The following is a 15,096-nucleotide window of genomic DNA, read 5'->3' as shown; positions in this document are numbered from 1 at the left end:
GCTATTTCAAAGAAGCCGAATGATTAACTGACTCATAAAGAAAGTAACACATTGAAGTCAAACATCTAGTCTTAAAGAATAGCTTGCATATTTTTTCTCGAAGTTAATTCTTCGCGTTCCAACGACGAGTCGAACATGTTTTTCGTAAAAATATTACACAAAAATCTACCAAATCACAACCGCTAACTGATGACACCTTATGCTAAACATGACATTTATGAAGAACAGCGCAACAGTACTGCCGGGGTTGTGGCAAAGCGCGGCGGTGAAATGGGAAAATCCCACTAGTCAAGCTGTATAACATAGATGTATTCACTATTCAACGTCCATCTTCAGGAAGTGGCGTAAGTCATTCGCATTCGCTATGGGGGAGGTAAATAGCTTCTCTTTGGCTCTTTCCTGACGTTAACGATCATTTGTTAACCTTGCAAATAGGAAGGTACGGCAAAGCAGGTTATGAATGAAGACATTACCAGTTCTATTATTATGACGATGATGACGAGATCATTTTTATTTCGCAATTGAAAAAGGTTTCGCAGTGTTCTAACATCAGCATTGAATGTATGTGTGTGTATGTCACTGGCACTAGAGACTTGAACTATTCAAATATATGCAGTTTCGCTTTGTTGATGAGGTGGTGATCGATAGATGCTGAGGCAGAAAAAAAAGAGAACCGTGTTGATAGACTAGTAAAAAAAAACAACAACAAAATTCACAACAGTTTGTTCGATTTAGCTAATAAATGATACTTACAAATAAATAATCACTTATTAATGCTATTTACCTTTTTCTGTAAATCCAAGTATTAACCACATCCGGAGTATTGCTTCGTCTCAGTACACCTCGAAAAGATGAAGATTTTTTCCGAAGAATCTGAACATTGCTGGGCGGGTTCGTGGTTCCTACAGTTCCTACCGTTCCGGTTGCGTTTGGGCAACCCAACGGAGGTTTGGTTACCACTGAACGTGTTTTGTATGCCGAACGGTCTCTGCTTTGAAGTTGGCGGTAATAATTCCCCAACAGTGACTGCATTCTGGAACCAGATGACATTGACGAGGATGATGTCAGCGAGCCAGACGATGGGGAACCGTTGCTGCTGGACGAGATTACGATAGCCGAAAGTCGGGACAGATTGTCACTGGTGCTTTCGAAAATGTTGGCAAAATTTTTGCAGGATGACATCAGATGGTTCAGACTGTCCAGGTCACCAGTGCTCCAACTGCGGGGTATGCGTTGAAGGTGTTGTAGAAAATATGCACTTTTCCAGTTTGCCCGTGAAAGAAGATTTGGTTCACTGCTAGTGTGAGCGGTAGACAAATGTCGGTCGGTTGTGGACGATGTCTCAAAGTCATATCGTTGCATCCTTTTTAAATATTCATATTTAAGTTTGTTAGCAGTAGGTTGGCTATACGATAAACAGCCTGATTCCGTTGAAGTAGATACTGGCGATGGTCGGAAATGACACTCGTGACGTCGGCGACGTCTGACTGAAAGGTTGAGACTTCTCCGCTGCAGAAGGAACCGTTGGAAGAGGTTGGAGCGGGTCTTTTTAGAACGATCGCCACTCCCAGACCCTGCAGGAGGTGGCGGTCGCGCGTTAACGACTAGTTTCTTCAGTTGAGCAGCATGACTATTATTGTTTACACTTTTGGTTTCACAACACGCGACCGATTCGTTACGCGTTGCTTTAGTTTTTAGGGCTGGCAAGTCTTTCTTGACAGCTGTTAATTTAGACGGTGACAGTGGTGCCTCTCCGCTCTTGCCATTATTACCAGTTAATGATGCGCCGGCAACGGTATTCGTTGACACAGTCTTGGGTGGCGAACCTCCCTTTTGGGTGAATATTTTTAGTTTTTCGTCGTTATGTTGTTCGGTTTGTTTCCTGAACTGCCGATTCACTAGTTTGCTATTAATATCATACCTCATCAGCACTGGGTAGAACTCAGAGTTGTCCACGATGATGATCGATTTGTTGGATGCATCCTCGTGGCTGTCCGGCTCGTTTTCCGATTCGCGAGATCTAGTTTGCAAAAGTGCATCATCTGTACTCAGCGGTCGCTTCAGTAACATTGGTTCCAGTGCTTCTGAGTCAACCACCAGTAGCGCTTTGGCATTCCCTTTGAACGCCGAAGTATCACTGGAGAACGTCTTCTTTTCGCCAAACGTTCTCTGACTAAAATAGAAATCGTGGAAATCTTTCGCTTCCGCGTTACACTCATCCAGCCGCTGTTCTCGGCCTCTTTTGTATATTTCTTCTTCCAGTTTACGAATCATGTTAAGATCAAACTTTGCGCCCCGCCCTGATGGTTCGTTACCATTTGAAGCGGACAGGCCCTGATTGACAGCGTAATTCGTACTATGTCGAACACCTCCTTCATCCCTGTTTGCCTCCAGCTGTATCGAACCTTGGTTCAGCGACTTTTTGAAGAAACCAGAGAAACTCAGCGGCCTTGACCAGAGCTTATTGCGGCCGCACTTTATACGATTCTTGTCCAGATCAATCACTTTATTTCGCATAACTACACTTTCTTTTGTCTGATTCTGCAGTCGGTTGACATCATCGATAAATGGTGCATGCCACTGACCTCCTCCAGGCAACGCCGCCATTGCCTCGACCGGTCCTGTCACTCGTGAACGCTGACGCTGCTGTTGATACCGGTCACCATTTATTGCCATTTGATTGCTGAATAGCGCGCCACTCATGCCACTTCTGTCACCGTTTATCATCATTTTCGGTTTTGCTTTGCTTCTCTACGCGATTGATTTCATTCACTTTTTTTTCGTGCCTCGCAAAGGCCACATTTTTGGTGTGTTTGTCATCGGTAGCGGGCGATGTGAATCTGCTATGAAGCAAATCGTTGTGAAGTTCAGTTTAACAATTTTAGACATAATTTGATAAGTAAATGAGGCTTTTGAATTCATTGAGATTCAGTGAGAAAATTAGTACAATGTTTTGAACCCGGTTTAACATTGTTGATCCGGTTTATTTGAATAAACGGCGGGAATCGACACAGCGTGATAAATAAGACTAAATTTCCTTACTAATGTTGTTTTCGTTTGAAAAAACTAAAGCTGACCCAGAGCAGTTTCATCAAACAAACATATTTCACGAAACTGGGTTCGCACTGAGCAACGAGCGTTTCAGCCAACCCGATATAAGAACGACTCGAATTTCAGTTCAATAACGTTGAAATTAGGTTCGAAACTGGCTTCAAACAAACGGCTTCACAGCAGTTAGAGTAGAAACTGGGTTACGTTTGGCATCAAGCGAAAACGATATAAGAGTTAGAAAGGGTTTGAAACAGTATTAGACAGATCTAATATTTTTCAGATAGATATTTTTCTGTCACATCTTGCTGGTTCAAATAGCATAGGGATCTCCAAGGCTTTGATCGATAGTCGTCTACAATGCGTCAGAGACGTCAGTATAAACATGGTACTTTGGTGCAAACGAACAATTAGCAAAAGGCATTTACTTTACGTCTGTCTAGCGATTTATGTTGAACCCCGAGGTGCCATTAGTAGTTGAACATAAACTGCTAATGCAGTCGAATACAAAACGTAAAAAAAATAAATAATTCTATATCATGTCTATAGGGAAAAGTATTGAGCCGCTTGAACTCCAACTAGCGGATCTCAACAATGATTTAAAATCAACCCAGTGGTATTCCATCAACCAATGAAACTGATACACAAAAACCACCATTCAATAGGAGAAAGGTGCGTTGGAATGCTTGAGTGCGACGGAAGTCATCTTCCGTCATCATGTTTTGTTAGCAGTATTTTAGGTATTCTTATTATAAGCGAAATTATCAGTGTCTGAAGAGAAAAGTGGAGTCAAGAGGATCAATAAACTCGATTATCGTAGGATAACCTTTAACTAAACAATAAGAAAGAAACCTGTGAAGTTCCATTAGATGATGCCTAACATGTAACAAAAGGCATCCATCAGAAACAGAGAAGTCAGATCTGCAGATTTGTCAGTAAATTTGCAGATTTCGTACAAAGTGCTGCAGACATTTTTTTGTGCAGACTTTTGAAAATAGAGTTTTTCGCTGACTTTCGTCAAAATTTAAAGACTTTTGAAATTGTCGCGACCTTTTTTTTCGTTTGGTTTAGCTTATCATACTTTATAGAGAAATAGAGAAATGGCGGCCAGCAAGACATACTTCCTCACTGCAGATTTTTTTGGGATATATAGACTTTTCCAACCCTGAAATTATTTTTGAAATTTCTACCTGGCATCTCTGATCAGAAATAACAGAATTTTACGAGAGATTTGAAAATTACATGGCTTTACAGAAAATCATCGAAATAAACAATAATAAGGGTTGGCAACGAGTGGGATTTGAACCAAAAATCATTAGATCACAACGAGCGTCCGTGTATCGATAGAGTTCTCAGAAACACTCATATGTTACTCATACAGCCTTAAATAAAAAAAACTCATACAGTCGAACTAGGTAGTCGTGTGATAGCGGCAAGTGAAAACGACGTGCTAATCATGGGAATCTCAATCAGTCATGACATAAAATACAGTTGGCAGACAGAAAAATGCGTTTTATCTATTCTAAAGTTTACGCTGCATAGAAAATTGAATGGAATCAAACTCATTATTCATATGTGAATGAATTTTCTGAAATTTATATTACATCGATGAAAATTTATGTCTTATACAGATTTCCGTTCTCACTGTTTAAGCATTAAGAGTCTGTTATTCATTAAATTTTCAATTATTTTTAGTATGAATTTTGATCAATTTGTATTGCTTTGATAATCTTTTGTTCATTTAACAAATTTGTTTTTTAGCGTTTCATCAGTATCTAACGAGGAAAATAGATTGAAACGAAACTGACGAATGCAACAGCAAAATTAAAGTAGAAAAAGTTAAAATAACAAAAAAGACTGTCCCAGAAAGTATGGACGCAACCAAAAACCACTGCCATTTCGCAATGGTTCAGAATCTGTCAATTTTTATGGCTGCGTCCTGTTGTTTACACTCTTCTCTAACCGCTTGTGCAGTTGTTTATTCGTTTTCATTAGTTTGTTTCGAAATGCGTGGACTTTCAGCAGAACAACGTCGAAAAATTGTGTACAAATGGTGCACAGAACGCGGACTGTCACTGAGAAAGATAGCAAAAATGAAAGTAGTAAGTGAAAATACCGTGCGAAATGCAATCAGGAAGTTCGGTGAGGATAACACCTTTGAGGATAAACCGAAAACGGGTCGAAAACAAGGCCCTGCTAACCCTCAGTTGGATAAACGTATACAGAAGGCGTTCGTGCAAAAGAAGGAGGTTTCAGTTCGGGATGTGGCCAAAAAAGTGGGCACTTCGAAGTCAAATGTTCTTCGTGCTAAAGAACGTTTGAATCTTCGAACCTATAAGAAGCAGAAACAACCAAAACGTAGTCCGAAACAAGAAGCATCGATCAGGCCGAGAAATCGAAAGCTGTACTATACGATTCTTGCTGGAAATTTGAACTGCATAATCATGGACGACGAAACCTACGTGGAACTCGATTACAAATCCTTGCCGGGACCACAATATTATACGGTGTGAGAAGAGCAAGTGTTAAACCAGTCCGAGACATCGATTGAAATCGAAAAATTTGGTAAAAAAGCTATGGTCTGGCAAGCAATTTGTAGCTGCGGTAAGATTTCGAAACCCTTCATTACCACTGCTTCAATGAACAGCGAAATATACATCAAGGAATGTTTACAAAAACGACTTCTACCCATGATTCGAAGCCACAAGGATCCTGTTGTCTTCTGATCAGATCTTGCTTCTTGCCACTACTCGAAATCAACGGTAGAATGGTATACTACCGAAAATGCCACTTTCGTCCCAAAAGACATGAATCCACCAAATTGCCCACAACTTCGACCAATTGAGGAATTTTGGGCATTAACGAAGGCACACCTTAGGAAACATGTCTCGGCAGCCGAAACCATTCAAAAGTTCGGAAAAGATTGGAAAAAAGTGTCAAAACTTGTCGCCAAGAAGTCTGTACGGAATTTAATGAAGAACGTTCGCAAGAAGGTGCGCCAGCTAGTCTACAATGGCTAAGTAGCAAATGTTGAATATAATATTCTGTTGTTGTAGTCTAATATTATCAGTATACCGAATAAAATTTGAATATCTAACACTTGTGAATTATTTACAGCGAAATCAAAGTGCGTCCATACTTTCTGGTACAGTCTTTAATATGAAATGAGTAAAAAAATGTAATTCAATACTCAAATTTAACCCAACTTGTACGTGAATATGTGTCATAAAATCGGTAAGCTTAAGATAGTTTATATCGTCGTAGCAATTTGTTTGAAAGCATAAACCATCAATTTGATATTACTGAAGTCCGAATTAACCTTTTCATAATTAAACAAAAACTGTCATAAACGAAGCTGAAAATAGGATCGGCACCTGAATTCACAGGCTATACACAGAAAGATGAAATTTACACGAGATGTAAATCAATAGTAACATGGAATAGACATGGGTTGAATCGAAATTTTGATTGAAAACCTTCATCGATGCAAAACTAAATTGAATTGCATTGAATTTTCAATGAATATAACTATATCTTTCAATTAACGTTTATTTTGCGATTAAATTGTATTGAAATGTACAGAATTGTAAAGTAATTTTATGTTTAATTATCTGCTCCAAATATGTGCATGAAAATAGATGTAAATTCACAAAATATTTATATCTGTGTACAGTTTCTACCTGACAAATGTTAGACTGAAAGAAATCAATTTTTATCACATAATCGAACGTAATTCTCTCAGCTACTGGTTTACGAAAACCTAAAAATGAGACTGCATGAATTTTCAGAGAAATACGTACATTTACAGAAAATATTGTTCAAGTGTGGAGTATTGGACACGTATCTCAAATTCACGGCCTTTGCAATCTGTTCCAGTATTTTTGTACGCAAAAATCGAATTTGAAATTAAAAATTCTTTCAAAAACATTCGTATTATTATGCTGTTTAGTTGGCTTATTTTTTACGTGCTGGTTGATCTATTTGTTTCGAAAGAACCGGATAAGTTTTTATCCGGGTTTCGCGATAAATATGATTTTAAGCGATTTTTACATTGCAGAATCCGTGTCCGGTTTTTGCAGTCAATGTTTTTGTCCGATAAATGAAAAAAAAACATACTTGTAAATATTCGTATTTTCTACGTTATTTCTTAATAAAATAATAAAAAAAATGACACTTCTCAAATTGCGAACAAATTTTATAATTCATAAGAAAATAAATTAAATTGATAATATGAGGAATGGGAAGGAATTGACCTGAAATTTATTTTAGAGTTCAGATCCTGTTAGAAGTATTTTAAAATCTATTTTGAGTTAAACACATCAAGAAATTTCTTGTGTTTCACAAAAGATGGCGCATGGAGTCTACCAATTACGTTGTATTTACGAAACATTTGTAAATTTTGTTGAGCGAAATCAAATGTTCCAAGTGTAATAGTCGTCATTGCTTCTATTTTCCGAAAATAATCTATGGGGTATTTTTGCTCCTGAAAACATGTGGGATAGCACATTTGGGGGTTTGGAACCTCTTGGGTTCCGGTTTGTGCTAAAGTGCACATGACTAGTTTGAATCATTTACGTTTCGCATTCAGCTCATCAGTGCATTAGCAGATTATGTTGATCTACTAATGCCACTTCGTGGATCAACATAATCCGTTAAGCAGGCGTAAAGTCATTGCTATTTGCAACGCACTTATTTTACACTAAAAGTGCTATGTCCATTCTGATGTGCCGAAAGTAAAGAAACCAATTGACGGCAATGCTGGCCGCCAACAGATGACATAATCTGCTAATGCACTGATGAGCTGAATGCGAAACGTAAATGATTCAAACTAGTCATGTGCAATTTAGCACAAACCGAAACCCAAATTCCAAACCCCCAAATACTATCTATTGCCGTCAATTGGTTTCTTTACTTTCGGCACGTCAGAATAGACATAGCACTTTTAGTGTAAAATAAGTGCGTTGCAAATAGCAATGACTTTACGTCTGCTTAGCGGATTATGTTGATCCGCGAGGTGGCATTAGTAGATCAATATAATCTGCTAATGCACTGATGAGCTGAATGCGAAACGTAAATGATTCATGTGAGATAGACTTCAGCGATATCTTGTGAACGGGTGAGAGTGATTTTGGTGTAAATATTCTTTTCAAAACACAGAATATCCAATTTCAAAACATAGAATATTGAAATATTGTATGTTTTGAAATTGGAAGCCATTTTTCTGCAGAAGGTTAAAAAAGGATGTGATAATTGCATCTTATTATAACTGATGACGAAAATCGTAAGCACAAAAATTGACAAAGTTCATTGTTCTTTGCAAAAAGTCATCGGACTTCGGAGTTTATTGGTGTAAATGAATTTGATTCAATGTTTATGCTGCTTGATTGATATTTAGTCACATCGTAATCAAGCAGTGACAGGAGAAATTAAGATAATATCAATCGGATCGACAATCAATGAGCGTCCTGGTGAGTGTAATATCAAGAGAATGTAAATTATGACAGTTCGGCTCTCAGACACTCAATATAACATATGATGATTGGTAGAGCCTGGTTGGCAGCAGTCCAGTGACACAAACTTTCCAATCTTCGTCGTGCAAAGTTGCTAGTTGATGGTGACATTTAGCAGCTCTGATCACAACGCTCGACCACAAATTGTGCCTTATATCAAACATCATTTAAATAATAGTGGATGGAAGTTTAAGCCTCACCCGACTTTTGGAACTTATAATTCAGACATGGCGTTTTATTTTACGAAAGGTGGCACCAGGATTTTAGGTAGAATTGCAGACGTGTGGAAATTGAGAAAAAAACTTAGGATCCGTTAATAGTATTGTATTTAGGCTGCCTTCGTCATCCTAGTGCTAAAGCGGTGAGCCTTATTAAGTATTTTTTAAATAAAAAAACCTGCTTTAATCCACCTAGTGGTGTAATGATGCCTTTCTCATGTATAATATTGTGGTATTCTATTCCAAATTTTTTTCTTCGATTTTCGAAAGAAACCAAGGGATTGTTTGTGCATTAACTAGTATAAAAGTGCTTTGCTCGCGTAGGTCACCCTTAAGAAAACGAAGAGGGTTCACTATAATATACACTTCCGGCGCCGGAGGTCGAGAAGCGGTATAATCGAAGTCGGTTCGTACGGTCACCAACTAACATGACGTACAAACTCTACTAGTTTTAATTCAAATTTTGAAGATGTTATACAATTTTGCCATAGTACTTTAAATGGCGATTTAAATGTTTGTTGTATCCGAAAATATGCAGTAATGTTTGGTAGGACCATAAGACCTTTCATTTGACCCTAAGATTGGGAATAACGGTTTCGAGTCCAGTTTACAACATTTTTTACGTTTTTTGTTTTACCGGTTCAAATGACGGTGTACAATATTGAACACACTTTACCCTATAACTCCGGAACCGGAAGTTGGATCCGAATGAAATTCAGGAATTCCGTATGGGACCGTGATTTCTTTCATTTGAATCTAAGTTTGTGGAAATCGGTCGAACCATCGCTGAGAAGAGTGAGTAAGATCCATTTTGGTATATATGACCACTATTTCCGGTGCTTCCGGAACCGGATACCGGGAATTAGGATAGCCGGAATCGGTTTGTTTAGTTGCCTACTGATAATGACTATCGATTTGTGTATTTTTGACACCAGTTTAGAAAAATTTTTGCGTTTTTTGTTTCGCCGGTTTAAGTGACGGTGTACGATATTGAACACACTTTACCCTATACCTCCGAAACCGGGAGTCAGATCCGGATGAAATTCAGGAATTCCGTATGGGACCATCAGACCTTTCATTTGAATCTAAGTTTGTCAAAATCGGTTCAGCCATCTCCGAGAAAACCTAGTGAGATTATTTGACACATACACACACATACACATACATACACATACACACACAGACATTGCTCAGCTCGATGAACTGAGTCGAATGGTATGTGACACTTGGCCCTTCGGGCCAATTTTTGCTAGTCGGTTTTTCAAGTGATTGCATAACCTTTTTATATGAGAAAGGCAAAAAAGTGTTGTATTTATGGATTTCTTTATTCTCCTAGATTACGAAAAGTTCTGGTTAGGTTTACTTCTGAAACTTGATGAGACAGATCATAACGATGTCTCGTAAGTGGTTGATGTTGATTTTGACGTTGAAGGAATCATTTGATGTTTTGAAATTGGAGACATTGTCTCATGAGTATCCAAGCTTGCAACATTATGGGTCATGAATCCGTTTTTAATATACCTTAAAGTTTCACAACATTTCCTCAAGGTTTAGAATAGTTTGCGACAATTGCATCTTATTTTTACTGATGACAAAAAGTGAATTTATTATGATATCCTTAAGCGCAAATAGCCAGCCCGTTTTTTCACGTAAGCAAGATTATACTATACATATATCACGATCGAAAGGGTATGTCAAACGAACTGCTTCCGAGTGACCCGCATTTGTCATTATCTATCATGACAACGCTCGGCCACATATCATAGTCATATACTATACGAACAATAGTGGATCTCAGTTTTTGCCAATTTTTGGAACGTATGACTTAGCGCTATTCTTTTCAATCAAGAAAAACTGACTATGGAAGATAGTGCTATAGAAGTGCGTGTGCATGATCTTCCCTCAAGCGTCAACGATTCTTATATTCGCGCAACTATGTCCCAATACGGAGAGATTCTCTCTATCGAAAAAGAAAAGTGGAAGAATTTTTTCCCCGGTATTCTAAATGGCGTACGTTTGTTACGCATGCGCTTTAGGAGGCCTTCTTATGTGACATTCGGTCTGGATACAAGAATACCGTGCAAATCACTTGTTACCTATGACAATCAGATGGCCACATGTCAATATTGCCAAAAAGCTGTTCACTACGGTAAGCCATGTGATAAACCGAACAAGGAGACAACTATACCAAAGGACAACGGTGCTTCCTTTACACCAACCCCAAGCAACCCCAGTACACCTGTGACAGGGAAGTATCCCCTTCAACGAAACCATCCAACGTAACCCCTATAGAACAAAGTACACCAGCTGCAGTTAACAGCTTACCATCCAACCAACCAGCAACTGCAAACAATGTACAACAAGGCGCATCTACAGCAACTAGCAACGAAATCAACAACAATACCACGGCAATGGATGACGAGACGAACCACGAACAAACTGCCTCTCAATCCTCGCAGGAGGAAAATGGAAGCTCCTCTCCCCATAGAAAAAGGGTGACAACGAGATCCAATACAAAAAAAAAATTATCTAAAAACTCAGCTAAATCGGCCACGTGAAGCTTGTACGCAAATAGGCCTGAATAAAATATCTTTTAAATAATCGACTGAGTCATGAAAGCACATATCAGGTTGACACTTAATGGTACATTAAAATTCATCGCTACCGTTAAAAACAAGGAAAACTCAATCAGTCATGACGTAAAATAGAGTTGTTAGACAGATTTGAATTATTTTTGAGATTAATCTGCATGGCGAACTGATTGGAAACAAACTTATTAATGTTAAATGTATAATTTCTTGAAAATTGAAATAGATTTTTTACTGTGTAGTACATTGAATGCAGTACTACTCCGAGCAACAGCAAACTCGAAAATTTGTGTCGTCCAAATTGAATAATCACTATTTGATTTTTGTTTTAATTTTGATATTTAATCAGTTTTGAAGTAGAATGCTCAAACTTTCGCAACACTTAAAATCATGCTAATTATTCGGTGATAAAACATTTCCGCATCATGTATCAGATTCACATTATCAAAAAATCCTCGGAATTACAACAACTCGTGCCACCGAGTTTCTTATCTGCTTTGAAACATTCCATGAAATTCCTTCTTTACGACTCATTGACGCCACCGGACACGTTTTCTACGAAAACTGACTTTTCGATGCACCGCAAAGATAATGAATTATCAATTTGCTTTTATTTTATGATTAATTTTCACTTCACCACTGTGGCACTTGGCATAGCGGATACACTTCTCAAAACCTTCAACACCACCGGTTCAATTTCCTCTTGAATCCGACAGGGTTGGCTTTGGTCACCTCGAAAGCAAACCGGTCGTTAGATTGGTTCGCAATATTCAAAGCACTAAACGTCGAATTTACACTCCAGGAAAGGTTTGCGGGATTAGCGAAACCTTTTGATTTATGGCATCATCGATTTTTAACTGTCCCGAGACGCAAGCTAACGCACCGTAACAAACTGACTTTGAGCGACTACGCACGAGAACGGGTTTGCCGATGTTCTAAGACCACCGGCACCACTCAGCAGCAGAGGCGAACGGCTATCGATTTTGAGTAGCAGTGAAAATGCGCGCCCTGGTGCGGTCCAACCGACGACGACCGTCCACTCGATTCTGGTGACGAAGATAAATTAAAACTGTTCGATGGCTACGACTTCGCGTCAGGTCGGTTCTGCGAGGCACGCGAGCGTGAGACAAAACTTGCAATGCTGTGAACCGCGATCGGCTAAATCGAAGAATACTATTACCAGTGAGTGGCAAATGGCATCAGGACCATCGATTGGCGGTAGGAAAACAACCATGAGCAAACAGCCAAACAAGCGGCTTTAGATTGAACAATCTTCTAGATCCGTGGTGGTAGAGAAAAAACCGAGAACCGACAAGTTTGGAGCGTGTCAGCTACGATCATGGATGACACCTACGCAATCCGCGAGTGCAGGCACTCGTACGCGAGTGTGTAGGTAAAAACTATCGATTCAGTGAACTGATAGATAAGACGGTATGTCGACGAGAGGGGATTGGATTGCGAAGGCGTTGTTTTCAATTCAATGCCTGTGAAGTTGGTGTTTATCTTTCTTATGAAAGCATAATTGAATCGAAAACTAAAACTGGATAAGAAAAACGTATTAATAAAAAATAAAAGTTCGAACTAAAGTAGATTATTTCGATCTTTTGTCACGCCTTTGTTCAGTAAACATTTTAAGTGATTATTTGATATAAATGAAGAATAAAACTTAAAATACCTTTCTTAATATCTGAACAAAAGTTAAGGATGTCTTCTTCTGTAGACAAACAATCATTAAAATAAAAAATTCTTTATGTCTACTAGCAGATTTTATCCATTCGATACTCGTTTAAAATTATCTCTCAATGAAGAATTATGGTGTTGGATGATGTCGGAACTTTGAATAACAATAGATCTGGAAGAAGGAAGTTATTCTGCTCGATAGTTCGTCCAAATTTGTACAGTCGTGTTTAATAACTTGCCTACTAGGAGGCCATGCCAACTTGACGTGAGTCACTGCATGAATGTCTAGCAAGAGTTTTCATGTATTCTCATGTTAGTATGTTTGTAAAATCAGAATGAAATATATTAGACCTACAAAGCACCATCATTTATGTGGAGTGTATACATGACTAAATAATATTAGCATCTTTCCCCTCGCACTATTAGCTGTCAATAATTCTGGACGCACTGCACTGACGAAGTGTTTTCCCTCCTTTTCAATGTTGCGTCAGTTGGTGGCTGAACGGCGGAGCAGTAACTTGGTTTGTGTCAAATGATTATTTGCACACCAAACGCAAAATGGAAACCGAACTTCATTCTTGTGCAATATGGGCTTTTCCACATTGGCGATCCTGCCAGGAGATAGTAATCTAGTTCTCAGTGAACATTAATTTTAATGAATCACTTGACACGAGATTATACACGCATAATGCGCATAATCAACAGTTCAGTGGCCAAATGTTCAAGGGTTTGTTTTCCACAAACATGTAGATTAGATTATGTTGTAAGTTGTACATGTAAGTATAAACACGCAATGGCAAGGAGAGTCGGGACGACCTCCTAAGTGAAAATCAATGGTGGTATAGAAAACCACATTGATAATGAAAAGTAGCGAGTTGGGACGACCACTATTGAATGATTGTGTGAGTTCGGAAAACCACACAATGACAAGGAGTGTTGGGACAACATCCTTGAAGAAATTCAATGGTGGTAAAGAAAACCACATTGATAATGAAAAGTAGCGAGTTGGGACGACCGCTATTGAATGATTGTGTGAGTTCGGGAACCCACATAATGACAAGGAGTGTTGTGACAACCTCATTCGTGAAAAGCGATGGTGGTAAAAAGACCACATTGGTATTGAAGGGTAGCGAGTTCGGACGACCGCTACACCTGTTTGTGTGCGTTGAGTCTATCAAGCAATGACAAGTGATCAGAACAATCGGCTTGATGGTAACGAAAATTCAATGTCGCTCACAACATAAAAACCGTTGTTCGAGCACGAGGAAGACAAACAAGTGTCATGAGTTGTTCTACTAAACACTCGTTGAAACCAAAATTACAAAAAACCGTAGTTTTGAGTTATTTGTGGTTGTTTCATACTACTGGGGACAAGAGAACACCACGATTAAGATCTACCCATTCTTGTATACATCTGCAGTTCAGGCACCAAGTTGCGTAGGTTACTTAAAACAGATGTAAAGCCGTGTTTGTGTAGCTTGGTTCAGGACATTATTTCAGGTAAATGAATCAAAATGTTCAAGAATGCTTGTCATTTTCTCCTTGTGAGAAATAACATTTGAATTTCTATTGAGAGCAGACAGAGAAGCCAAATATCTGAAAACAATTTGTTTTTATTAATTTATATTGACAAAGCAGAATCATTTTATCCAAGAATTTTCCGGAAGTCAATGAAATCGACTGAAACGAGCTGTGGTCAGAGACTAGTTTTCTTGGTCTTTGAATAGCTTTTACATTCTCTTGTTTATAGTCAAATGAACAAAAATCATTGATAAAATTAATTTTGCTTCAAATATAAAACTGACCCAATTAGTCGAGAATACCATGAAAATTATGATTATTGTGAGATCTGAGATGGGACACTGATCATTCGCAATCTGAACATGTACGGAGTGTTGTTCAATCGGGTGGTCGTCTAAGTTGTATCTCATTGCAATCAGAGTATCATCAATGGGGAGGACAATTTCTAGAAATTTTTTTCGGCCTTACCTTCATGAAACATTTCCGAGCAACACCGGGTAAATCAGCTAGTAATGTTATAAAACTATCAAC

At 38.5% G+C, this 15,096-nt stretch overlaps 1 protein-coding gene across 8 annotated transcripts in view; it reads right to left on the bottom strand.

The window, feature by feature from the left end:
* The window catches only part of LOC131436643 (uncharacterized), a 272,026-nt gene that overhangs the window by 32,781 nt on the left and 224,149 nt on the right, over positions 1-15,096 (bottom strand). For 3 of the 8 annotated variants that reach the window (XM_058605479.1, XM_058605481.1, XM_058605482.1), the window contains exon 2: positions 785-2,843. The exons of 4 other annotated variants lie outside the window; for them this stretch is intronic. In XM_058605479.1, the coding sequence (XP_058461462.1) occupies positions 785-2,730 (1,946 nt within the window). In that variant the 5' untranslated portion in view covers positions 2,731-2,843. Of the gene's footprint in view, positions 1-784; positions 2,844-12,096; positions 12,539-15,096 lie in introns of those variants that run through there. One more of the 8 variants, XM_058605480.1, reaches the window with a different exon arrangement.

Source organism: Malaya genurostris, chromosome 3 (assembly GCF_030247185.1).
Source record: "Malaya genurostris strain Urasoe2022 chromosome 3, Malgen_1.1, whole genome shotgun sequence".
NCBI classification, from domain to species: domain Eukaryota; kingdom Metazoa; phylum Arthropoda; class Insecta; order Diptera; family Culicidae; genus Malaya; species Malaya genurostris.
Note: the sequence above shows the minus strand (reverse complement) of the source record. Positions and strands in the feature narration are given on the sequence as shown.